This window comes from Pipistrellus kuhlii, unplaced genomic scaffold, assembly GCF_014108245.1.
Source record: "Pipistrellus kuhlii isolate mPipKuh1 unplaced genomic scaffold, mPipKuh1.p scaffold_m20_p_7, whole genome shotgun sequence".
NCBI classification, from domain to species: Eukaryota; Metazoa; Chordata; class Mammalia; order Chiroptera; family Vespertilionidae; genus Pipistrellus; species Pipistrellus kuhlii.
The window spans coordinates 24,484,125-24,511,615 of NW_023425573.1; the positions used below are offsets into that span (position 1 = coordinate 24,484,125).

A 27,491-nucleotide genomic window follows, 5' to 3' on the forward strand; every position below is an offset into this window, starting at 1 on the left:
TGCCAACACCAAGCATGGTGGTGGCCTAGTCAGCCTACTTCCCATGGACAGAGGAGAGAAAGGGGAGATAAGAAAAAACTGGTGTGGTCTGTGTGAGACCTTTTCTGGGCCCCAAACACCATGAGAGCAGAAGCACATGACTGCTGTGTTACAGCTGGATGATGTGAGACTCAAAGATCAAATATGAAATCCATCCCTCTACAATGTATAGTCTACATAATGTCTGCTTCTTCAGCCCATGTACAAACACTGGGACCCATTCAGTTGGCTGCAGGCTATCCAAAGGCCTTGGTGAAAATTTGTAGTTTTTGTCTTTTCCCACAGGCATCTCCACAAGAGCTAGGGGCAACCCGGAGTTCACCACCCATCCTATCTAATAAAAGAGTAATATGCAAATTGCTGTCACTCCAACACACAATATGGCCACCCCCATATGGTCAAAAATGGCTGCCCCTATGTGAACACAAGATGACCTGCAGAGGAGGGCATTTGGGGCAATCAGGACTGCAGGGAAAGGTAGCTTGGGGGCAATCAGGCCAGCAGGGGAGGGTAGTTAGGAGTGACAGGGCAAGCAGGGCAGTTGGGGGCAATCAGGCCAGCAGTGGAGCAGTTAGGCATTGATCAGGTTGCAGGGAAGTGGTTAAGAGGTGATCAGGCTGGCAGGCAGGCAAGCGGTTGGGAGCCAGAGTCCTGGATTGTGACAGGGCAGTTGGACATCCCTCAAGGGGTCCCAAATTGGAGATGGTGCAGGCTGGGCTGGGGGACAACCCCTTCCCTTTGCACAAATTTCATGCACTGGGCCTCTAGTTTTAAATGTTATAATGAACATAAGGGTGTATATATATTTTTTAGTTAGTGTTTTCATTTTTTGGAAAACAAAAACACCAAAAAAATAAAACAAAAACAAGTGTGTTGCTGCATCATATGGTAGTTTTATTTTTAATTTTTAAAGCAAATGCCATTGTGTTTTTCATAGGGTCTGCATCACTTTATATTTCCACTACAGTGAACAATAATTCTGTTTTCTTCAGATCCTCCTCTATATTTTTTGTTTGTTTGTTTGTTTTTTGTCTCTCTGATAATAGCCATTCTAACAGGTATTTCTTTTAGAATGTTTTTAGTAGCAGCCTGGAGTTCAAAACATGCAATTTATGCCACTTCACCTGTAGCTCAGGCACCCTATAATAGTATTACTGCTTTCCATCCCTTATGACATTGCTATCATTGTTGCACTTATTTATGTGCTATAATCATCACCTTTTTCAATCAGAGACATCTGGTCTCTCTGTCTGCTGCTGAACTGCCATTTTGGATTTCTCTTTAATGTCTCCAAGGTTGAATTCATTGCCTTCTTATTTTCATGTCTTTTTCATTTCAGTTTGCTTTTCTGTTTTTCTGCAATCCATCCTATTGTAGTTTCCTAAGAGTGAGAGTGTACTGCACAATATTCTACATGAAATAAATAAACAAACAAACTAGAATCATACTAGATGACAGAGAAATTTTGCAAGGTATTAATAAATAAAAATTGATGCAGAAAAGCAGTGTATGATGCAGAGAAAGTAATGCAATATTGTAATGTACAATAATATAATGAAAAAATCTTGCAAGATATGGGTAGATTACAGTTTTAGGTAGAGGGAATTATATGCTTAGGGGAATTTAGGGATGCAGATATACAAGGTTATTAAAATGGATTATGCAAGAAGTTGAGACAATGAAGTGGATGAAACAAGCAAAATATAAAAATATAATAGTGATTTCATAAAACTTTAAGAACACAAATTTTCATTTTTAAAAATTGTATATTTGTATTAGCAAATACGTAAAGAAAATAAATAAATGTTTAGGAAAAATATCCAAAATGGATGTTTGTAAAGTAAAATTTTTTATTCTTACATGTCTGATTCACTCTGAGGATTGAAAGTCTGGCTCTACAGTCACTGTTACTGAACAGATGTCTCAAACTATTCTTGAGATCATTTTCCCTTAGGTGATCAGGTTTTTAATTGTTCTAGAAGCTTTTAAATTCTTCTCTTTGTTCTTTAGTGTTGTCATTTTAAAAATGATGTACCTTAGCTTGCTTTTGTTAAAATGCATTTTTCTAAGTACCCAGTTGTGCTTTTTCAAAGTCATCTCATTTTACTCTGTGGTGTCACCCCTTAAAGAATTCTCTTGATATATTCCTCCTCTGCCTTTTCCTTGTACAGTTTTTTTAAGTCCAATTAGGCCGATATTATAACACCTAAGTGAATCCTAACCCTCTTATATTTTCTCTCAAATTTATTACTTTTTCCCTTTTAACCTGTTTACTTAATTTTCTAGAAAATCTCCTGTACTTTATTTTATAAATATTTTAGTAAATATCTAAAAATTAACAAATATCTAACCACTATCTCTTTCTTTCTCTGTATACCTTTTTTTTTTTTTTTTTTTTTTTTTTTTTTTGTTGTTTTTTTTTTTTTTTCTTTTTTTTTTTTTTTTTTTTTTTGCATTTGTGGGTACAATATGTATTCTCAAATCTCTCTAAATATATTATTGATAGTTTCTAAAAGTGTTCTCTTATTTTCAACAATATCCTTGTCTGTCCTGGGGTAATCTTTTTAATATTATCCCTTCTTTTATTTATTGGTAAATATTCTAAAATTACTGTTGAACTGTAGTTGTACTTACTTAAGAGAAGACTCTAAAGATCAATAAGTATCGATGGAATATTAAAGAAAAAGATGAAAAACTATATGAATAGCTCAATAGTTGCAATTTATAGTATTCAATATCTATCATAAAACTCTCAATGAACTACAAATAAACAGAACTTCCCTTTAAAAAATGTACAGCAAATATCATTATGATACTGAATGCTTTTTCTCTGAGATTGGAAACAAGACAAGATTTGATGTTTGCTTCTTTGAGAGAAATGAAAAGACGTACATGGAAAGAGGGTAGAACTTTCCCCTGTATCTTAAATGAAATAAGGCAAGAACCCTTATTTACAGCCGGATAAAGTTTGGCTCATGGGAACAAATATGGAAATCATTGTAGACTCTAGAGTCTAGAGAATGTTGCTTCTCCAGTCCTGTTTCTGAACATTGAGACCTAAAGCGTCAGGTCTCTGTACCTTCTTAGAAAGTTGCAGCAGGTGAAGACAGTAGTATTCACAGGCTTTTTTCATGTTTTTGACAAGCCAGGGGACTCCTAGGGGATCCTGCTCTCCTGGTCTCCAGGTCCCTCCTGTCCCTCCTTGTCCTCCAGTCCTGTGGCCACATGTCCTGATGGCTGAGAGAAAACACACTCCCTCCCTCCCCCCGCCCCCACCCCACCGCAGCCCTGGAGCTGCAAGCTGCAAGAGGAGGCAGACAGTATCTGAAAACACTCAAAAAGTTGTTTTCACTTTTCATTTCCTCATTTGGGTGGAGCCCTGGGTGGGGCGGGGGGGGGGGGGGTTCACTCACTTCCTGCTCAGGGTTAGGCAGCCACAGTGGACCCAGGCTGGGGAGACTGGAAGAATCAGAGGTCCAGGCAGACCCCAAGGCAGGACGATGGCCAGTGGGAGCAGCGACCTCAGCACCAGGTCAGTCTCTGTCTCCCTTCCTTTAACTTTCTGTCTGGCTGTGCTGCTGCTTTAGTGTGTGTCAGACACTCGTCTAAACCTTGATCTCATCCTGCTTTACAAGGACACTGATGTGCAATGTAATGAAATGTAATGAAGTGAAGGAATTGGATCTTTAAACTGCAGAGGGTCAGCTGCTGGTGTGAGAGCAGCTGCCACAACCCACAGGACTCTTATTTTAAAGCTACTGCTCAGCTGTGGGCCATCTGGACTCGGCTATCGTTTTTGATGCTTTGAGGCAGTGATTTATTATTTTCTTATGATCTTTGAATCCTCTCATTTCCCTCAGCCTTGTATGGCCACCTTAAGACGGCCAGTAGGGGAGGGCAGTTAGGGACAACCTGGCTAGCAAGGGAGGGCAGTTGGGGGTGACCAGGCCCACAGAGGAGGGCAGCTGGTGTTAGGGGCAATCAGGCAGGCAGGCAGGCAAGCAGTAAGGAGCCAGTAGTCCTAGATTGTGAAAGGGTTGTCTGACTGCCGGTTTTGGCTGACTCCTAGGAGATCAGGCCTAAACCTGAAGTCAGACATCCCCTGAGGGTCCCAGATTGAAGAGAGTGCAGGCAGGGTTGAGGGCCCCCTTCCACTGTGCACAAATTTTGTGTACTGGGCCTCTAGTATTATATAATGTTGTACCTTCTTTTAGTATTTATATCAAAACATTCATTTTTTTATCCTAATACATTATCTCAAGCATATAAATATGTATATTATCATATACAGTGTATGTAAATTGTGGTAATGGTAGGCATCACTGTTTTTTATATGAATGGCCTCGTCATTTCAATGGTTACTTTTGTATTTGTCATTTTGGGAGATTTTATATTGGGTCAGCTTCCATCAATTTCATGTAATTTTTCTAAAAATTGCTGCTAGGTATTCCCAATTTTCCTTTTCAATTAATTTGTGGATATAACAAATACTCTTTCTGCTTTTGTTTATTTTTTTTAAATAAATCTTTACTGTTGAAAGTATTACATATGTTCCTTTTTTCTACCATTGCCCTCTCCCACCCATCCCCCAAGCCCTCACCACCCTATTGTTTGTGACTATGGGTTATTCATATATGCATATGAGTTCAGAGGTTGATCTCTCGGGACCAAATGCTCTGTCTTCCATCTGCAATTTGATATTCTGTTTGATGTTTCTATGTCTCTAGGTTTATTTGTGTTCATTAATTTATGTTATTCATTAGATTCCACAGTGAAATACCACTGAACAATAAGAGGAAAAAATTTCTATTCACCCAACAACATGAATGATGAGCAAAAGAACTCAGACATATAAGCATACATGATATATTATTCCATTTATGAAATCTGTCATAGGCAACAGGAAAGTATGATAATAAAAAGAAGAGCAATGTTTACAACGGATAGGTTGCTTGGCTCGAGGTGGTCAGGATACAAGTTGAGGGATGAAGGGGACATCTCCCCATTCTTCATTTTTCAAATGGCACATCAATGTTTAGCACCATGTCTCCCTTTCAATCTTCACCACCTTCAAGATCCCACAGGGCAAACTGGTTGCCTGCAGGGAGCAACCTTTACTTTCAGTAACAATTATTTTCCTCTGACCATTTTTTGTTGAAATCTCTCATTTACACATTGCCCCCTGCCATTCTATTTGTCATTGTGAAGTGTATTTTTTTAAAATTATCATTTTAGTGGCATTTTAATAAGATAGAAATACAAATGGTTTCTCTCGTGTCTTTAAATAAGAAACTCGTTTTTATAGAATTTGACAAAATAATGTGACATTATTATTTCCTGATGCTGGAAAGAGCCAATAATTTTCTTCTATAATAGTTCCAAAAAGGAAGCTTATGAGTCTTCATGATTTAGGAATACAAAATGCCTATTAAAACATTATTATTAGCCCAGCCGACATGGTTCAGTAGATGTGCGTCCATTTATGAATCAGAAGGCCAAGGTTCAATTCCTGGTCAGGGCACATGCCTGGGTTTCAGGCTCAATCCCCAGAAATGGGTGGGAGGGGGCATGCAGGAGGCAGCCAATTAATAATTCTCACTCATCATTGATGTTTCTGTTTCTCTCTCCCTCGCCCTTCCTCTTTGAAATCAATAAAAATATATTTAAAAAACAAAACATTATTACCAAAGAAATAAAATATTCAACTAAGAAGCAGAATTACAGACTCAGGTTTACAATTACTTTCACAGGAAACAGCAGCCACTTCTGAAATTAAGATGTCTAAAAAGATTTATTTTATACAATAACTAGAGGCCTAGTGCATGACATTCATGCACTCAGGCAAGGGATGGTCCTCTCAGCTCAGTCTGTGTCCTTTAGCATTATGGGAGCCTTTGGGGGATGCTGGACTTAAGACTTAGGCAGGAGCCGGCCTAAGCCTTCAGTTGGACATCCTTAGCACTGCTGCAGAGGTGGGAGAGGCTCCAGCTACCACTGCCAGCAGTGAGCCAGGCTTATGGCTGAGTGGCACTCTCCCTGTGGGAGTGATCTGATCACCAGGGGGAAGCTCCCTGGTGGTCAGTGCACATAATAGCAACTGGTCATTCCACCATTCAGTGTATTTGCATATTACCATTTTATTATATAGGATAGCACAGACAGATACATATTAACATAAAGCAGAAGTTAAGAAAAATTATTGATATTCTTATGAAATTTCAGTTTATGCCTCATCATATAATTATTAAACCATATCTAATCATTTATGGACTAGTTTTAAAATTCAGGATGTTATTTCTCTTAACTGATGTATGTCAGGGAGGGAACACCATGTTTTTATCTTTTTGAGATTTATTTTCTCTTAGTTGTTAATTAAGATACATTTTTAAGCTTACATACTGTTTTTATACCATTTTTTCTTATTCCTCTGTGGATAACCTGTTTAGTCCATCTCACTTTTGTACAAATTAAAACATTTTGATAAAACATTGCAGTATGTTTGTTACAAAATAACTTTACAATGGCTTTGATCATGACATGCTTACATTCTTTCTAATCTACCAGGCTTGATTTTATGATAGTTTTATCTATTGCTGCCATTCTATTTGTTCTAATCTTTATTCAGGACCACTTATTTTAATTATTTTTGTTCTTCAAAGCCTATCTATCCTTCATATATATAATGTTACAGCATATCAAAACCTTGATGGCCATTTTCTCATTGTATCCCTTCTCCCTAGGATGTCTGCAGAAGATGGGAACATAGAAAACAAATGTATCAATGACCTTGCACTCACATATTTCAAAAGATATAAGGTGGATATTTCAGACGCAATAAAAACAACATTTCCTTTCCTTGAACTTCTCCGTGACCGCGATTTCATAACCGAAGAAATGTATGAAGTAAGTGAGGTTTATTATGTTACAATCTGATAAAACAACCCTAAACGAAGTTATACTTTGATATCCTGGAATTAAACATCAGAGCATAACTGAGCAACCGAGGAGTTGCCTATGAGTGGAAACCTTCCCAAGTACTGCTATGAAATATTCCTATAAGGTCAAAAGAGGGAAGAGAAGGAGTCATTACTAATGGAGATAGTGCTGATTCTAACTGAAGGAATGGTCTACATGGTGCCCCTGGGAGCTGTGAGAATAGCACCGGAGATAGGCTGGATCTGAAGTGGGTGTACAATGCCTTCTAGAAATTATATATACAGTGTAATATAAACTAGAAGTTAAACATAATATTAATGAACTAGAGGCCTGGTGCACAAAATTCCTACATGGGGGGTGGTGTCCCTCAGCCCAGCCTGCACCCTATCCAATCTGGGACCCCTTGAGGGCAGTCGGATATCCCTCTCACAATCCAGGACTGCTGGCTCTAAACTGCTCGACTGCCTGCCTTGCTGATTGCCCCTAACTGCTTCTGGCTGCCAGCTTTATCATCCTCTAACCACTCCCCTGCCAGCCTGGTTGATGCCTAACTGCTCCCCTGCCAACCTGGTCACCCCTAACTGCCCTCCCCTGCCAGCCCAGTTGCCCCCAACTTCCCTCTTCTGATGGCCTGGTCACGCCTAACTGCCCTCCTCTGCAGGCTTGATCATCCCCAACTGCCCTCCCTTGTAGGCCTGGTCCTTCCCAATTGCCTTCCCCTACTGACCTGATCGCCCACAACTGCCCTTCCTTATAGGCCTGGTTCTTCCCAACTGTCCTCCCCTGCTGGCCATCTTGTGACGGCTGTCTTGTGTCCACATGGGGTCAGCCATTTTGTGTGTTGGAGTGACAGTCAATTTGCATATTACTCTTTTATTAGATAGGATGGGTGATAAAGTTGAATGACTTAATTTAATAAAATAATATAATAATTGACATAACATTTCATTTCAGTGAACATCAGTTTAAATATTTAGATCTGAGAATATTAAGATCCACAGAGAATTAATGTCTTATTAGGACATATTTAAAAGTAGATGCTTGCTATGCTTTCAACAAAAGCTTTCAGTTCCCTTTCTATTTTCCCACTTTCTCTTGGTATTTCTGGAGTCTTAAAATTTAGGTTAATTTTAGCAAAAGACTTAGGTGGAAATAGAGATGCATGGCTTCACTTTCCCTGTGCATAGGCTTTCTTTATGGCGAAGTTCACAGGAGCTTCCAGGCCAAGTCAGTCTTGGGGAAGGGACAAGGGCTATCCAGTCAATAGAACAGCAGCTCATCACCCACTAAGTCTATTCCTAAGACATTTAGCCAGTCTCTGAAAGGACTACATATTACTTCACTTGAAACCATTTTTGTTCTTCCTAAGGACTCCTTATTCCATCTCATATAAATGAGGGTGAGGAGTTCAGATTCACAAATGGGCGTTTTCTAAGAGGAAGGATTTAGTTGTTCCACTTAGAAGCCACACAAATATAGAGAAATTCTAAAACTGTATGTGAGAAGATTCCTATGTTGGGAAATCACTATGCATTAACAATAAAATCACTTTCTAGGGCTCTTCTGTAACTTGGAAGTCTGTATTTATATTTTCTCTATTCACTGTTTTTAAGAAATCTCAAGAATCTTTAAAAAAACGGTCTCCTGTACATGAAGTCATATATGATGTTCTCAGTGAACTGGAGAAGAAATTTGACATGTCTCTTCTGGGAGCGCTGTTCAGCAAGACCATCATGAAGACTTACCCTGATTTATTTCGCATTTACAAAATATTCTACAAAGGTAATTAGGTTTATTACCTACAGTTTGATGTCCAGGGCCAATTTATTCCCACAGGTATATATTGAGTGTCTACCATGTGGCACACAAGATGCTGGGTAGTGTGGATATAGCAGTTAAGAAAAGACAAATAATGAGCCTCTCAAAGTTTATGATATAATAGTTAGAATACAAACACCCAGCTGCAAATCTGCTTAACTGGGCATTTAGAGTCACAGGACCACCAGAGCCATAGGGACATAGGATTTACTTAGAAGAACACATGACAAGGAACATAACATCCCCAAAAGGCAGCATTAATTGCTCCTCTTCTATGGGTCCATTTGCAAAGCTCCATATAGCAGTCCACGAAGTTGTATACAACCTGCCTAAGTGATGGCTTGGATATGGGTGCTGGATCCACCCTGATTTAGCTTTAGCATGCCCAGGGGAATCAATATATCATGGAACAACTCTGTGGTCATAACTTTTAGAGATTACTTAAGGAACAGTTGAGTTACAACAATCACCACATTGAAGGAAGACAAAAAATGGATTAGAGTTAACATCTAGTCCCTCCTAGGCCACATGCAATTTACCTACCTACAGTCACTGGTCATTTTTAACTCTAAGCTCAGTGTTGGTCTATTAACACAGAAGAAAGGCCACGTACATCAGGTTTCCATAGTAGTGAGCAAGGTCAAATTTCCTCTTGAGGAAGTAGAAATGGTCAAAAGGTGTGATCAACAATCAAATAATAATAATAAAAAAACCAATTGCTTTGCCTATACAATAATACCGATTTGATTCTCTACTTTTTCCCTGAGGTGGCATGATTTCATATTTTTTATTGGTTCTCAGTAAAGAAGATGTCCTTCAATAATTTTTGTTAGACTTGCCTAGAAAAATTTTTTATTCTATATACTTTTAGTCTCAAAAAGATCTCCACATAATGCTGGAGAATTGAAAAGAAAAAATGATTTGAACTGAGGAATGTAATGCCACAGGAGCAAGCATAGAGTGTTAAAGAGTCCATGTGTATGCAGAACAAGGACATATTAGATTAATCTCAGAGTGAGAAGCAGATTGTGGGAGTTTATTCAAATGTGGTAAATATAAAATAATATTTTGGAGGTCTGGCTTCAAAAATTAAGTAATTTGATGTTATCTACTACATGGTAAAGAGATAGTCCCGATTTGTAAGGTTAAAAGTATGGAGTTATTGCCCCAGGAGGTACCCCTGCCATCAGCCCTTAGGAATATTGTCTAACTGCTTCCCTCCATCTCTTCCCTGGTGCCTCAAGAGACCTGCACCAAGGATTATTGGTGTATTACCTTCCTCCATATGTTTGCTGAGCTACCTACATGCAGTAGCTCAAGGCTGGTGCTGTGTTCTCCCCTTTTTAGCAGTCTTCCAAGATCCCTGGTCCAGGTATCTTGGGATGTTCGCCTGTGCCATAATATTCAAACCCTGCTTTTGTCTTCAAAGAGTGCATTTTTTTTTTTTGTCCTTGGATCTGGATGCCTCTGGGACATCTTTCTATTTGCTCCCATGTTTTATGATTTATCTCTTTGGGAAGCACTCATCCTCCATGACTCAGTGAAGCCAAAACTTCTCTTGTCCATTCATATTTTTAAAGATTTGGGATTTTATCCTTTTTTATACATATAAACCTCTTTGTTTCTCTCACAAGGAAATCCCTCTCTTTTTCTTTACAGTTAAAACAGTTCAGTAAACAAATTTCAAAATAAATAGTACATCATTTATTTTTATATATGCTTTCCTGGCCAGTTGAAATTTTTTACATGAGTAACAAGCTCATGATGCTGCCACAATTCTTTTATCTTGAAATTCAAGTGACTCTTTACTGTGTGGGAAGCAGAAAGACTCCTTAACAAAGTCATTCACTTTCTGTCCCAGGAATGAAAAGGGAACATTACTAACAGGATTGGGAACCACTGAGTACTGAGTGACCCAAGGGTTGGAAATTCCTTAACGTGTAATTTCAAATGACTCTTGTCCCATAAAGATCTCTAATTATCTTCTTTTCTTGCCCTCTCTTCAGTGATACCAGTAATAAAATTCCTCCTAAAAAGTGATGGAGGAGAAGAATATGAGGAGAGGCCTAATGAACGACTAAGCCTAGAACAAGGTAATTGCAAACAGACAGAAACCGATTCTCCTCTGCTAAGAAGAAAAGAGTATGGAAAGTGGGCCTGAGTCTTGAGTGGAATTTGGGAATCAGGGAAGATCTGTTCAAGAGCACGGAGGGCTGTTTGTATGAGAGTCTGACCAGGGGCTGATCCTGGAGGAGGAGCTCTGACAAGAGATCCTAGGTCCAATAACCAAGACAGAGGAATGGGAACCCAGTGTGTCAGGAAACCAGATTTAGAGATGATGCTGACCTGGAGGTAACTGTGATTTAGAAAGACCCTGCAGCAGAAGATGAATGTGGAGCTGTGAAGGGCTAAGAACTATGGTCCCAATGTCAACATCACAGAAGATATTCTGGATGATGGTAGAAGAGACTATTTAAATGTGGAAGATGCTGTTTAAGAGAAGAAATAGCCAAGGAGATTGGCAGTCATATAGGGAGGGAAGAGGGGAAATGGTAAGATGTGTAGGAGGGGATGGGTATTTTGAGAGAGAGAAGGAGGGGAAATGGAAGGTAGGAGAAAGGGTTAACAGACACAATAACAACAAGCATATTACTAAGAGCTCACTTACAGATCATTTACTCTGGCAGTTGTGGGCTTAGTGCTCACAGCTGCTCTTGGGAAGAAGTATCAATCTCTGTCCAATTGCAGAAAAGGAGACTGAAATCTCAGAGGACCAGTATGTAGTTGGCCTGGGGTCAAAGAAGTAAAATGAATCTAGGTTTTCTGAACCTAGAACTTGTGTGCTTAACCCTATACACATCCAGATAATCTCATGGAAAGACAATTATGGTCAAAAGAAGAGAAATGTGCAGAGAGAAAGATACAGAAAGAACAATATCCAGGAGCTGGAGGAAACATAGGAGATGTAGACATTGAATCTCATAAAAAGGCTAAGAAGACATAGAAACAGACATGCATATGAAGGGTGTGGTGTGAAGGAGGCTCAGACAAGGAGACATGACTTTGTAGGAAGTCAGATAAGTCTACCAATCGGGTATACCTGGCAACAAAAACAGGTTCCCTATAGATGTGTGTAACAAGAAAAGCCATCTCTGGTTACTGAATAGCTCCTGAATGATATCAGTGAGATGGCCTGGCTCATGACAGAGGGCAGCTGATGGCATGAGTTGAGTAGGATCTTCCAGGTCCAGATGGGCTCTGTATTGATACCTGGGAGAGGGGATCTTGAACTTCAACTTTATAAAGATTAAATTGGATTAGGAAAGAATGGCATAGCCCATACTTCAATTAATGAAATAAACCTTTCATTTCTTCCCTCAGGAATTGGTGGTAATTCAAATCAAAGACTGATGTTGTTAGGCCCAGATACCTGGAATTACAACGGTCTGTTCCTATTGACTATTCTGTTACCCTTTGTCGTTCTTGTCTCATCTGGCAGATGCTAGGGTGTGGGAATTGGGGGCAGGGAGGTTGCTTCTTTTTAGTAATAATTGCCCAGAAAAGTCAGTCTTTGCATTGGCAATTTCTCTAAGGATTTAGATAACAGGGTGTTCATTTTCTTGGTTACCTTGGAGGGTCGCTCTTTCCATACTCCTGAAATGCACTGGCTTCCAGCTTCTGACAGCATAGGCCTGGATGTAATGCCATGCACCTTGCTTCAGTTTTCTGCCTCTGTCTTGCTTGCATCTGGCTGTAGCCTTGCTTTGACATTACATTGAGTGGTGGCCAGCACTGCAGCGAGGGTGGTGGGGTAAGGGTGATGAGTGTGTTCTCCCTAGGCCAGGGGTCCCTCACACAGGACCATGTGCCTCCAGAGCAAACCTCTCCCATCATCTCTGGGGCAGCATACCTGCAGCTGCTCTAAAAACATCATAGAAGTCATTATCATGTAACTTGCATTGGGATGTGTTATTTAAGAAAGGATGTTCTAAATTAGTAATACATTTTTATAAAAGAAAAAAAAACCTTCAGAATGTTTTGAAAGCACCTATAGTTTTAGCTATTAACATTTAGGAAAAAAGTTAATATTTAAGAATATAAAATATCTACCATGCATCAATCCATATTCTTAGCAGTTCACCTACCAGGGTAGCTGGGGGGAGGGGGAAAGAGGGGAGGAGAGGCGGGGATGAAAGGAAGGAATAATGATAATGAACAGAGAAGGGATTCAGTGTATGTATGCACAGGAATTAAGTGTGGGGGAAGGAGAAAATGATATGACAACTCTAATGATGCACAACAAACCACCAATAAACAAGTCAAAGTGTCTGACTCAGCTGGGACAGTTGACTGACCAGCACAGGTAAGGGAAAAGCTATGCCTCGGACCCTTTCCCCAAGAGGAGGTTCCAAGGAACTGTGGATGTGGCACAAAACATGCACCAGGGCCCAGTTACTATGGTAATTGTAGGAATGTCTATTGAAATCATCTTAACATAAATCATTTTGCTTAGAAAAATAGCACTAAATGAAAAAAAAAAATCTAAGCTGCTCTGAAAAACATATTTATCTTTTTATGCACTAGGGCAGGGGAGGTTCACCATGGAAAAGGAGGTATGCTGGTCCTGGGTGGTTTCCTTGGGGATTCATTCCTTATGGGTTCCTGCTCTGCTCTGCCTTCTATCTTTGGCCACAGACTCTGTGGACTTGTTTGTCATTTCCCTTGCTACTGCTTCTTGCTGAGCTCCTAAACTGGGTGCTACTAGCAAGAGAGTGGAGGGGGAGGGAGCAAAGGAGAAGCATGGTATTTCCCCATCACAGTCTTCGGCAGCAATTCTGGCATTGGCTACATCTCCCATGACTCTACCTCCCACCAACCAGTCCAGCCATAGTCCAGCTTTCACTTACCCAGTGACCTTGACACATGACTTCACCCTAGATTACTCCCAAAGCTTCCTGTTGACTATTCTGTGGGTTGCCAAATTCCTGCATTTGGAATTGTCAGCTCTACCATCAGGTTAATAACTAATCCCCTGGATTCAATTCCCTCTGATCCAAAAAAGCTTAGAGAGCTTTGTATTTTCCTGTTAGATTCTGATTGATGCTGAGATTGACTAAAATATCTATTAATCTAAACGTGGTCTAGATACAGCCGCACCTGAATGTGGATTCTTAGAGCACCGCCATGACACACAAGAGATAAATACAACTGAAACAGGTACAAACAGTGAAAATAAGGATGCACTAAAAAGCCAACAAGCAAATGAACAATGTGCCCAACAGTCGAAGACAGCAGGTGAGAATGGCTGGGTTTGATGAATGTGGAGGGGAAATGGTAGGTGGAGGAATTTGGTATTGTGAGTTAAAGCATAGGGAAGACTGTGGTGATGATTGAATGCTAGAAAGTCAAATATAAAGAAAGACAAAATAGATGTAGAAAAGGCATTCACGGTTCACAGGAATAATTAAGTAATTAAGAAACAGAAATAGAAAACATAACAGAGACTGGATAAACTGAAAAAAAAACCAAAAAACAAAAAACCAGGAGGGCCACCTGCAAGGAGGATCTCACTCTTAGGATCTTCTTATGTCCTGGGTACCTACAGTACGTCACCCTAGACCCTAATGGGCTCTTGGGACACTGATAAAAAAAATATAGAGAGAAAAGAAGTAGGAAAAGAGAAAAAATGCAGAGGGCAATAAATTGAAAAATGGGGGGGAGATACAAAGAGAACTATGTTGAGAAGGAGTAAAGGACAATGAATGAAGACCTGGTAGGGAGTGAATTAGGTAGAAAAAGAGGGCCAAGCATTGTCTCATTTGAGAATCACCACAAAGAATGCACAAAGGGATGTTCCTAACACCATTAAGGAGGAAATGTGTCCACAAAATAAAAATGGCCCTAGAACCCACTCAGATAAAAACAGGCCTCTCCCCCGGACAGTAAAACATGTACAATTAAGAGAGGCACCAGGTGCCTGGCATTGCGGCTCAGTAGTTCAGCATCCACCCAGGAACTAAGAGATCGCCAGTTCCATTCCAAGTCAGGACACATGCCCGGGTTGATGGTTGGATCCCCAATATGTGCAGGAAGGAGTATGTGCAGGAAGCAGCTGATCGATTATATTTCTCTTGTTTCAGTGCTCCTACTTCTCTATCCCTTTCCCTCCCCTCTCTCTAAAAATTAATAAAAACATTTTTTTAAAAAAAGAGACACAAGAAAGGACAGAGTCGAGGAGCAGAAAAGAACAGTGGTGAGAAAGTCTTCCCCTGCAGTGGAACTACAGGGAGAAGGGCTTGTTGATTGCCGTGAGGGTGCTCACTCCCTTAGAGGAGGCAAATGAAATTCTTCATTTATTACATTTCTTCCAGGAGCAGAGATACTCCACCATGGAATCCAAACCAATTCCTGCTCTGTAGACCCAGTGGATATAAAGGAGGAAAAGCCATTTTTAAATTCAGGAGTTGAATGTGAAGTCCGAGCAATGACTAACTGTAACCAGGCATCTGACGTAATAGGTAAGGGTGACTGAAAGAATGGGTAATGTGAATCCAAGTAGCAGGCAAGCGTCTGGGACATGTCATCAGGGCCCATGGAGGCAGTGCTGGTGACCTTGGTTAGAGGTAGAAAGAGGAGGGAACAAGTGCCTTATGAATGGAGTTCAGAGGGAAAATGTCCCCAGTAATTTGAAAAAAATATCAAAAACAGGAATGATAAATGTAAATATTGATATCAGAGAGTATATTTCTAATTCAAAGACAGGAACATATTGGGGTAAGAGTTAAAGAAAAAGGAAAAGTTTTGGAGAGATAAGATATTCATGAAAGGACATGCAAAAAAACATACAAACAACGTCTAGGAAAGGAATAAAGAGATACCTTTGACAGAAACAGGCTTATTTAGCAAAATTGAATTAAACCAAGAGACTTTGCTCAGGGTGGTATGCAATTGATGCAATGTGTGAACCAATAAATTAAATTTAAAATGATATTAAATAAACAAACATATTAAAATATATCATTTGATGCCACTTTTATAAAGTTAGGCTTTATATATGTATACCTCTCTCTGAAACGACTTTCTAGTTTAGTGAATATATAGATATGTTTGTAATGATGCAAAGAAAGAAAGAGATACACTGAGGGTGGAGACAATAGAAAGAGAATGGAGGTAAGAGGTAAAGTGAAAATCTGAATTGAGGTAGAATGTGGATGGGATAGCAGGTTGAGCAAATGGGTAAGGGGTAATAAAGTGCTGCAGGATGGCCAAAGCTGCCCTCTGTGCATGTCCGTCACCACTTTCTGGGTAGGACCTGGAGCAACCTGCAGGTCACACACATCAGGCACAACCAGAGGGACCCAAGTTAACTTGGCTTCTAGGTCTTTCTAGTGATCTATGAAGTGTTTCCAACCAGGGGCAATGTGGCCCCACCCCATGATACTAGAGGTTGTTTTGTTTTGTTTTGTTTTGTTTTTGTCTTGTTCTTTTATTCTCATTTTTTTGTAGTGATCGACAGTCAGGACTTTGAAGAATTTACTGGTGGAGATGAGCCTTCCAAAGGATCCACCTTATTATTGAAACGAGAGACAGGTGAGGTGGGAGCTCAAGGCTTGGGGTGCAGGAACTTCAATTAAGAGGAACTGTTTTCTGAGGCATCAATTCTCAGTTCATCCTATACCACAGACTCAGTTTATTCTGGAATCCCATTCTCTGTGTTTATTTTACCTGACCTTTGGGATGTGCACTGTAATAAATCATTATATTTACATTTTTAAATTATGTGGCCTATTAATTTATAGGTCCTATAAATCAACCAATGCTCCTATCTATTGCCTCCATAGTAGTAATAGGCTAGCGAAGTAGTGAATTTATATTAAAACTAATTCTGTGATTATAAAGTATTGTGTTTATACATGGATTTTTACAGATAAGAGAAAGCTAAGTATTTCTTTATTGGAAGATCATATTGTCATCTAATCACAAAGCACGAATAGTGCTAAGGGTCAATTCCTCCAGCTCTCCTGTGTTAGCAGAAATAAATAAGGTGTTTTGAAACCCCAATTGTTGTTTTCTAGAAAGTTCTCCAGCAAGTGGTGACATATAGAATGTCTTTACAAAGGATCTTTACAAATAGTGTTTTACCTTTTCCTTTACAACAACCCTGAGGAGTGAGAAGGATGGCCATTATTACTCTTGTTTCTAGATAAGAAAACAAAATCACACAAATGTTTCAAACCTTCCACAGAGTCTCATGGAGATAAAGGAAAAGGCAAGACTAATTTCCTGGATTCTGTGTTATTTTATTTTATTTTATTTTATTTTGTAAATCTGGAACTCAAAATAGTTATCAAAATCTTGTTTTATGTAGCATGAGCGGTCATCAGATCTGCAGCACTTTAGTTGACAAAGTGGAGATTGTTTTTCCCTTCCTACTTTCCCAGAGGTGTTAGAAACATGTCTTTTGAGGTAAACCAACTAGGAGAAGAACAAAACACAAATAAAGATGTGACCTAGTCTTGATGTTACAAGACAATATTGTAAATAATACTTTTATTCTAATAGTTCTCTATATCTATCAATGTAAAATGTAAGTTTCCTTCTGTTTATAGAGAGTGCACATTGTGACTGTGACTTAGTGTAGGCAAAGAGCTCTCAAAAGTGGTCCCCAAATAAGCTCAGACACAAGAGATTATTTCAAGATGCACCAGGGGGTAGAAGAGGCTCCCTACCAACAAGTTTCTCAGCATGAGATTTCCGAGGTCTCCCCACAAAAAACAGCAGATGAAGGAAGTGTGAAATGGCAATAGAAGGGTAAGCAGTAGAACAGAGGGAAGTGTAGGAAGGTAAAGTTCAAATGGAGCACAGGGACTTTTTTGCGATTGATTTGTATCTGCTATGGGGACATGAATTAGAGCATCACTAACTTACAAGGCAGGTGACTTAAAGGGACAGATCAGGTGGCCTATGTGCAGGCCATGGTATATATAGGTTTTCAAAAATTTTCAAGTTGTCTTAGGGAACTCCGTGCTGCATTGGTTCCCTGGTCATACAGTGAGACACCTAGGAATCCTATTCCTTAGGACTTGATCCCTTAGAGTAACACAGAGAGGAGAGACCCAAGAAGCCACCTGTTCATGACACTAAACTATGTCAGATAATATTGTATTTCTGGACAAATATCCAGAGTCTAAATCTGGAGCTCTGTTTTAGTGATGAATCTTTTTCTGAGGTTCTCTACAAGCATTGATACAATTTTAAACATTTAGCTATTTCAATCCTATTGGAATATAGGAGGAGGAAAGAGGCATTATAAGGTTGTTTGACTGGATGAGCGCAATCAATTGATATATGGAAAAAGAAGCAATAATATACTAGTAAATAAGTCTTTTTACTACACACTATCATATTCTAATACCAAAGAGTTTATATTCTATAAAGCAGAATGAGCACAATATTTCACTGTTGACAATAGTGTATTAATATTAAACTTAGAAGTCTTGAAAGTATAACTTGTGCTAACATTAATTACTTCTGAAAAACATGGTTTAGACTAACTATTGTACTTTCAAACTTAAATAATATTTAAATGGTAGACTTACATTTTTACTTATCACAGGGATTTTGTGAATAAAAGTTTATTCTTTTTCACATAAACCTTAATAGAGAGACAGGGTACATAGGTTATCCCAGCATTCATAGTGAGAGGAACTGGAGATGATAATGTTTCAGGGTTATTTACAAATTCACATGGAAAGCAAATGGGAACACTAGGCAGGATCCCAGCATTGGGCACCAGAACTGGGTTCAAGTGAGAGAAAGAGAAATATGATCATGTAAACATTACAATTATCACAAACCCTATCTGTTGTGTGAGTTGTCATAGACTCTGTAAGACCACTGCAAACAAATACTGTTCTCTTTCTTTTAGAGTTTATGGAATTCAGAAAATCACCTACATCTGGAAAAATAGTTTGCGAAACAGGCAAGAGCAAGCAAATAAGAACTTTTCACTGACAAATGAACAGTGTTTTTGTTTGTTTGTTTGTTTGTTTGTTTGTTTTTTTACAAAAGATTAATTTTAATTCTTGCTAGTTTATATAAAATACAAATTTGTTTTAATATAAGATACTTCATATTTTCACTTTTGTATTAGTTAGGCTAATGGCTGTGATAAATTAACCTAAAGAGGCCAATCACTCAAACACAATTCAATTTCAATATTTTTATCAAGTAAACTTTCCAAACATTTTTAGAAATGTGGTGGAGGCGGGGGGCGAGGGAGAAGAATGTTATTCACAAAGTCATTCTGGAAAGCATACCAATGAGAGATCTGCCTTCTTTAATACCAGATTTCTAAGACCACCTTGAGAAAGCAGCAGAGCTAAAATATAATATAATTGCAGATATGCACACAAATCCATAAGCTACATGTAAAAGAAGAAACTGAATGTAGTGCATAATACAGGTTGCAAAAAGAAAACAGAGAAACTCTGGCCAGAGTGGCTCAGTTGGCTGAGCATCCTCATATGCACCCAGAGGTCACTGGTTTTATTCCCTGTCAGGGCACTATGCCCAGTAGGGGTATGTGCAGGAGGCAGCTGATTCATCCTCTCTCATTGATATTTATATATCTCTATTTTCTCTCTCTCTCTCTCTCTCTCTCTCTCTCTCTCTCTCTCTCTCTCTCTCTCTCTCTCTTCCTTCCTTCCCTCTTTCTCTTAATCAATCAATAAAAATATGGTGCTGTTTTTTTGTGTTGTTTTTTTAAATATAATTTATTGATTTTTTTACAGAGAGGAAGAGAGAGGGAAAGAGAGTTAAAAACATCGATGAGAGAGAATCATCGATCAGCTGCCTCTTGCACACCCCCAAATGGGGATGTGTCCGCAACCAAGGTACATGTCCTTGACCAGAATCGAACCTGGGATCTTTCAATCCACAGGCTGATGCTCTATCCACTGAGCCAAACCGGTTTCAGCTGGTGCTGTTGTTTTTAAGAGAGGCATAAAGGACAGGCTTGAGTAGCAGATGGATGAGCTTTCCCCTGAAGTGGAATTATAGGGAGAAGGGCTTGTTGATTGTCGTGCGGGTGCCCACTCCCTTAGAGGAGGCAAATAAAATTCTTCATTAATTACATTTCTGTCCAGGAGAAGAGCTACTCCACCATGGAACCCAAACCAATTCCTGCTCTGTAGACCCAGTGGATATAAAGGAGGAAAAGCCATTTTTAAATTCAGGAGTTGAATGTGAATTCCAAGCAAAGACTGACTGTAACCAGGCATCTGACATAATAGGTAAGGCTGACTGGAAGAATGGGTGAGGTGCATCCCCGGACCAGACAAGGATCTGAGACATGTCATCAGGGCCGTTGGAGACAGTAATGGTGGCATTGATAGAGGTAGAAAGGGAGGAGACAAGGGCCTTATGCAGTGAGGTCAACAGAAACATGACGCAGTAATTGGAAAAAATATCAAAAACAGGAATGGTAAATTTAAGTGTTGATATCAGAGTGTATGTTTCTATATTCAAAGAGAGGAAGGTATTGGGGTAAAGGAAATTTTTCAGAAAATGAAGATATTCATGAAAGGAGATGAGAAAAACACATACAGAAAAAGAAGGAGAGGTATAAAGGGACACTTTTGCCAGAAACCAACATAATTGCCAAAAATGAGCAGAATCAAGAGACTACATTTGAGGTGATGAGTGATTGATGCAATGTGCAAATAATGTATTTTTCAGTTGTACACTTGAATCCTGCACAGTTCTGTGAAGCAATGTCATCCCAATACATTGAGTTAAATATAAAAATAAGTACATTAAAAATTAACAATATATTATCTGATGACATTTTTAAAAGATAGCCTTTTTGTAGGTATACTTCTCTTTGATCCATCTTTCTAGCTTAATAAATATTTAGATATGTTTGGAATGAATCAAAGAAAGATAGAATGAGGATGGAGATATTAGAGAGTGGAGGTAAGAGCTAGAGTGTCGATGGGAGTTGGAATACAATGGGCATGGGGATTGCAGGTGTAGTGAGGTTGGATGAAAGAATTGTGCTTCAGGTTGGGCAAAGCTGCACTCTGTCCATGGACATCATGACCTCTCGGGTAGGGCCTGGAACAACTGAAGGTCACACACTTTGGCCACAGACCAGAGGGACCTGAGTTAACTTAACTTCTATGTCTTCCTACTGCTCCCATGAAGAGATTTCCACTCAGTGGTCTCCATGGCTTCACTCCAAGACAATGTGTGCTTTTATCTTCTTTGTGCAGTGATTGACAGTCAGGACTTTGAAGAATTGACCAGTGGAGATGGACCCCCTGAAGCTTCCACCACAGCATTGAAAAGAGAGCCAGGTAAAGAGGTGGGAGATCAAGGCTTGGGGTGCAGGAATCTCAATGAAGAGGCACTGTTTCCTGAGGCATCAATACTCAGTTCATCCTATACCACACACTCAGTTTATCCTGGAATCCCATTCTTTGTGTTTATTTTACCTGACCTTTGGGATGTGCACTTAATAAATCATTACATTTATATTTTTAAATTATGTGGCCTATGAATTCATAGGTCCTATAAATCAACCAATGTTCCCATCTATTGATTCCATAGTAGTAATAGGCTAGCAAAGTAGTGAATTTATATTAAAACTAATTCTGTGGCTATAAAGAATTGGGTGTATACAGGGATATCTACAGAGAAGAGAAAGCTAAATATTTCTTTATTGGAAGGTCATATTGTCATCTAATCACAAAGTTTGAATAGTGTTGAGGGTCAATTCCTCCAGCTCTCCTGTGTTAGCAGAAATGAATAAGGTGTTTTGAAACCCCAAAAGTTGTATTTTAGAGAGTTCTTCAGCAAGTCATGACATATAGAATGGCTTTACAAAGGATCTTTGCAAATAGTGTTTTATCTTTTCCTTTACAACAACCCTGAGGAGTGAGAAAGATGGCCATTGTTACTCTTGTTTCTAGATGAGAAAATAAAATCACACAAATGTTTCAAATCTTCCTCAAAGTTACATGGAGATAAAGGGAAGGACAATAGTAGCTTCCTGGATTCTGTGTTATTTCCTTTGTAAATCTGGAGCTCAAAACAGTTATCAAAATGATGTTCCCTCAATCCTGTGTATAGCATGAGTGGTCATCAGATCTGCAGCACTTTAGTGGACAAAGTGGAGATTGCTTTTCCCTTCCTACTTTCCCAGAGGCATTAGAAACATGTCTTTTGAGGGAAACCCACTAGGAAAAGAGCAAAACACAAATAAAAATGTGACCTAGTCTTGATGCTACAAGACAATATTGTAAATAATACTTTTATTGTAATATTTCTCTATATCAATCAATGTAAAACTAAGTTTCCTTCAGTTTATAGAGTGCACATTGTGATTGTGACTTAGTGTAGGCAAGTGGTTGGCAAATTGCACTTTGTGAACCACATGCAGCTCTTTGGCCCCTTGAGTTTTTAGCAAAGGCCATCTTAGGAGTATCCTAATTAACTTAATAACAATGTACCTACCTATATAGTCTCAGTTTAAAAAATTTTGCTCTCAAAAAAATTTCAATCATTGTACTGTTGGTATTTGGCTCTGTTGACTAAAGAGTTTGCGGACCGCTGGTGTAGACAAAGTACTCTAAAAAGTGATTCCAAAATAAGGCAATGGATCAGACACAAGAGATTATTTCAAGGAGCACCAGGGGGTAGAAGAGGCTCCCTACCAACAAGTTTCTCAGCACGAGATTTCCGAGGTCTCCCCACAAAAAACAGCAGATGAAGGAAGTGGGAAATGGGAATTGAAGGGTAAGAGGTAGAACAGAGAGAAGTGTAGGAAGGTACGGGTCAAACAGAGCACTTGTGCTCTTTGTCATTGACTTGTCTCTGCTATGGGGACAGAGAATGGAGCATCACTAACCTACAAGGCAGCTGACTTAAAGGGATCAACCAGGTGTCCTGTTTGCAGGCCATAGTGTATATGGATTTTCAAGATTTTTCAAGTTGTATTAGGGAATTCCATGCCTCTAGTCCACAATAATAAAAAAGAAAAATACTAATTGACCATATTTTCACTATTACCACAGCCAATCAGAGCAGGTATGCAAATTAACCCAACAAAGATGGTGGTTAATTTGCATACACTGAGGTAGGGAGGAGTGAAGACTGAAGACAGCATATGTAGAAGCAAGAAGAAAGCAGAAAGCAAGGCAGCTGTGGGAGGGAAAACCAGGGTGGGGCGAGTGGTGGTGTGAGGCTGCAGAGGCGGGAGGTGGAAAAGTGAGGGGCAGCAGAAGGGAAAGCATGGGGCAGCAATGGCAGGAGGGAAAGCACAGGGGAGTTGAGGGCTGCAGGAGGGAAAGCACAGGGGGGTGGGGGGCTGCAGGAGGGAAAGCTTAGGTTGGGGGGCAGAGAAGGCTGGAAGGAAGGAAAAGCACAGGGCAGCGGTAGTGGGAAGAAAAGTGCAGGGCAGAGGTGGCAGTGGGAAGGAAAGTGCCGGGGGAGCGGCAGTGGCAAGAGGAAAAGCACCGGGTGGGGGATAGAGGGCAGAGGTGGCAGAGAAAGCATGGAGAGGGGGGAGAGGTGGTGGTGGCAGGAGGAAAGCCTGCTGGAAGCCCTGTTCTTGCAGGAATCTTCCTGCAACGGGCCTCTAGTATAATATAGTTACAGACATGAACACAAATTTATAAGCTACATTTAAAAGAAGAAACGGAATGCTCTGCATAATAAAGGGGGCCAAAAGAAAACAGAGAAACTCTGGCCAGAGTGGCTCAGTTGGCTGAGCATCCTCATATGCACTCAGAGGTCACTGGTTTGATTCCCCATCAGGGCATAGGCCAGGGTTGTGGGCTCCATGTCCTGTAGGAGGCAGCTGATCCATGATGTTCCTCTCTTATTGAAGTTTATATAACTCTATTCTTTCTCTTTCTCTCTCAATCTCAAAATATCAATAAAAATATGTTGCTGTTGTTTTTAAGAGAGCCACAGAGAAAGGACAAGGTTGAGCAGCAGATGGATGAGCATTCCCCTGCAGTGCAACTACAGGGAGAAGTGCTTGTTGATTGCCGTGAGGGTGCTCACTCCCTTAGAGGAGGCAAATGAAATTCTTCATTTATTACATTTCTGTCCAGGAGAAGAGCTACTCCACCATGGAACCCAAACCAATTCCAGCTCTGTAGACCCAGTGGATGTAAAGGAGGAAAAGCCATTTTTAAATTCAGGAGTTAAATGTGAAGCCCAAGCAAGGACTGACTGTAACCAGGCATCTGACATAATAGGTAAGGCTGACTGGAAGAATGGGTGAGGTGCATCCCCGTACCAGGCAAAGGTCTGAGGCATGTCATCAGGGCCGTTGGAGACAGTAATGGTGGTCTTGGTTACAGGTAGAGAGTGGAGGGAACAAGGGCCTTATGCAGGAGGTCAACAGAAACACGTCCCAGTAATTGGAAAAAAATCAAAAACAGAAATGGTAAATCTAAGTGTTGTTATTCAGAGTGTATGTTTCTATATTGAAAGAGAAGAGGGTATTGGGGTAAAGGAAATTTTTCAGAAAATGAAGATATTAATGAAAATAGATGAGAAAAACACACACACGAAAAGAAGGAGAGGTATAAAGAAACACTTTTGCCATAAACCAGCATAATTGCCAAAAATGAGCAGAACCAAGAGACTTCATTTGGGATGATGGGCGATTAGTGCAGTGTGCAAATAATGTCTTTTTCGGTTGTACACTTGAATCCTGTACAGTTCTGTGAAGCAATGACATCACAATACATTGAGCTAAATATAAAAATAATCAATACATTAAAAATTACCAATATATAATTTGATGCCATTTTTAAAAGATAGCCTTTATGTAGGTATACTTCTCTTTGATCCATCTTTCTAGCTTAATAAATATTTAGATATGTTTGGAATGAATCAAAGAAAAAAAGAAATAGAATGAGGGTGGAGATATTAGAGAGTGGAGGTAAGAGCTAGAGTGTCGATGGGAGTTGAAATACAATGGGCATGGGGATTGCAGGTGTAGTGAGGTTGGATGTAAGAATTGTGCTTCAGGTTAGGCAAAGCTGCACTCTGTCCGTGAACGTCATGATCCCCGGATAGGGCCTGGAACAACCTGAAGGTCACACACTTTGGTCACAGACCAGAGGGACCTGAGTAACTTAGCTTCTATATCTTCCAACTACTCCCATGAAGGGATTTCCACTCAGTGGTCTCCATGGCTTCACTCCAAGACAATGTGTGCTTTTATTTTCTTTGTGCAGTGATTGACAGTCAGGACTTTGAAGAATTGACCAGTGGAGATGAACCCCCTGAAGCTTCCACCACAGCATTGAAAAGGGAACCAGGTAAAGAGGTGGGAGCTCAAGGCTTGGGGTGTAGGAATCTCAATGAAGAGGCACTGTTTCCTGAGGCATCAATTCTCAGTTCATCCTATACCACTGACTCAGTTTATCCTGGAATCCCATTCTCTGTTTATTTTACCTGATCTTTGGGATGTGCACTGTAATAAATCATTATATTTAGAATGACTTTACAAAGGATCTTTGCAAATTGTTTTTTTGTTTGTTTGTTTTTTTTAAAATATATTTTATTGATTTTGTACAGAGAAGAAGGGAGAGAGATAGAGAGTCAGAAACATCGATGAGAGTCATCGATCAGCTGCCTCTTGCACGCCCCCCACTGGGATATGCCCGCAACCAAGGCACATGCCCTTGACTGGAATCGAACCCGGACCTTTCAGTCCCCAAGCCGACGCTCTATCCATTGAGCCAAACCAGTCCTGGCGATCTTTGCAAATTGTGTCTTACCTTTTGCTTTACAACAACCCTGGGAAGTGAGAAAGATGGTCATTGTTTCTCATCTCTTGTTTTGAGATGAGAAAATAAAATCACACAAATATTTCAAATCTTCCTCAAAGTCAAATGGAGATAAAGGGAAGGACAATAGTAGCTTCCTGGATTCTGTGTTATTTCCTTTGTAAATCTGGAGCTCAAAACAGTTATCAAAATGATGTTCCCTCAATCCTGTGTATAGCATGAGTGGTCATCAGATCTGCAGCACTTTAGTGTACAAAGTGGAGATTGGGTTTTCCTTCCTACTTTCCCAGAGGCATTAGAAACATGTCTTTTGAGGTAAACTCATTAGGAAAAGAGCTATAAATAAAGATGTTACCTAGCCTTAATGTTACAATAAGACAATATTGTAAATAATACTTTTATTCTAATAGTTCTAAATATCCATCAATGTAAAATGTAAGTTTCCTTCAGTTTATAGAGTGCACATTGTGACTGTGGCTTAGTGTAGGCAAAGTGATCTGCAAAGTGATCCCCAAATAGGGCTGTGGCTCAGACACAAGAGATTATTTCAAGATGCACCAGTGGGTAGAAGAGGCTCCCTACCAACAAGTTTCTCAGCACGAGATTTCCGAGGTCTCCCCACAAAAAACAGCAGATGAAGGAAGTGTGAAATGGCAATAGAAGGGTAAGAGGTAGAATAGAGAGAAGTGTAGGATGGTTAGGTTCAAACAGAGCCCTTGTGCTCTTTGCCATTGACTTGTCTCTGCTATGGGGACAGAGAATGGAGCATCACTAACTTACAGGGCAGGTGACTTAAAGGGACCAATCAGGTGTCCTGTTTGCAGGCCATGGTATACATGGATTTTCAAAATTTTCATGTTGTATTAGGGAATTCCATGCTACATAAATTCCATGGGCACTCACTGAGACATCTAAGAATCTTACTGCTTGTGCAGTGATCAATAAACTAGATTCTTTAGAATCAAATAAAGGAATAGAGTCCCAAGAAACTACCTGTTCATGATTCTAAATTGTATCAGACAAGATTGTATTTCTGGACCAATATCCAGAGTCTAAATCCGGAGCTCTGTTTTCATGATGACTCTAATTCTGAAGTTCTCTTTATTCATTGATTCATTACTTCTGGGATACCATTTTATGCCTTTAGCTTATGAATCCTATTGCTAATAGGAGGAGGCAAGGATCATTCTAAATGGCTGTTTGACTAGCTGAGCAAAATCAATTGATATATTAAACATTTAGCAATAAATGTAAAAATAGTGTTTTTTTCAATGTACATTACCATATGTTAATTGGTAAAGATTTTATATTCTATAAAGCAGAGTAAGCATAATATTTCACTAACGTTGATAATTGGTCATTAATAAAAACATTAGAATGTTTGAAGTATATTTTGTGCAACATTAATTATTAGTGGTAAATGGATTAGACCAACTACTTTAAACTCTAATGAGACTTAAAGATACATTTTATTTTTCACATTATTTTTTGAATTAAATTTCACTTCTTTTTACAAAAACCTTAACAGGGAGATAGGATAAGTAGGTTATACCATCATTGTAGTGTAGGAGATGATAATTCTTGAGGATCATTTACAAATTCACAAGGAAAGTAAATGAGAGCACCAGGCTGAGACCAGCATCATGGTGCTTGGGGGAGCACCAGAAATGGGTTCAAGTAGAGAAAGGGGAATATAATCATCTCAACACTGACATTGTCCACAAAACCCTATCTGCTGGGTGAATTGTCTCAGGACTCTGTAAGACCACTGCAAGCAAGTACTGTTTTCTCTTTTATTTTATAGAGTCCATGGATTTCAAAAAATCACCTACATCTGGAAAAATACTTTGCAAAACAGGTAAGAACAAGCAAATAAGAACTGTT

The 27,491-nt window shown here is 39.5% G+C and overlaps 1 protein-coding gene across 1 annotated transcript in view; it reads left to right on the forward strand.

The window, feature by feature from the left end:
• Positions 1–3,442: 3,442 nt before the first annotated feature.
• Positions 3,443–27,491, forward strand: part of LOC118709344 — a 197,066-nt gene continuing 173,017 nt past the window's right edge. Inside the window, exons 1-14 of the mRNA XM_045575611.1 lie at positions 3,443–3,571; positions 6,780–6,942; positions 8,589–8,757; positions 10,800–10,886; positions 12,175–12,237; positions 13,939–14,088; positions 15,165–15,311; positions 16,300–16,383; positions 18,722–18,775; positions 19,941–20,087; positions 21,069–21,152; positions 23,916–24,062; positions 25,053–25,136; positions 27,412–27,465. Of these exons, the coding sequence (XP_045431567.1) occupies positions 3,540–3,571; positions 6,780–6,942; positions 8,589–8,757; positions 10,800–10,886; positions 12,175–12,237; positions 13,939–14,088; positions 15,165–15,311; positions 16,300–16,383; positions 18,722–18,775; positions 19,941–20,087; positions 21,069–21,152; positions 23,916–24,062; positions 25,053–25,136; positions 27,412–27,465 (1,465 nt within the window). The 5' untranslated portion in view covers positions 3,443–3,539. The remainder of the gene's footprint in view (positions 3,572–6,779; positions 6,943–8,588; positions 8,758–10,799; positions 10,887–12,174; positions 12,238–13,938; positions 14,089–15,164; positions 15,312–16,299; positions 16,384–18,721; positions 18,776–19,940; positions 20,088–21,068; positions 21,153–23,915; positions 24,063–25,052; positions 25,137–27,411; positions 27,466–27,491) is intronic.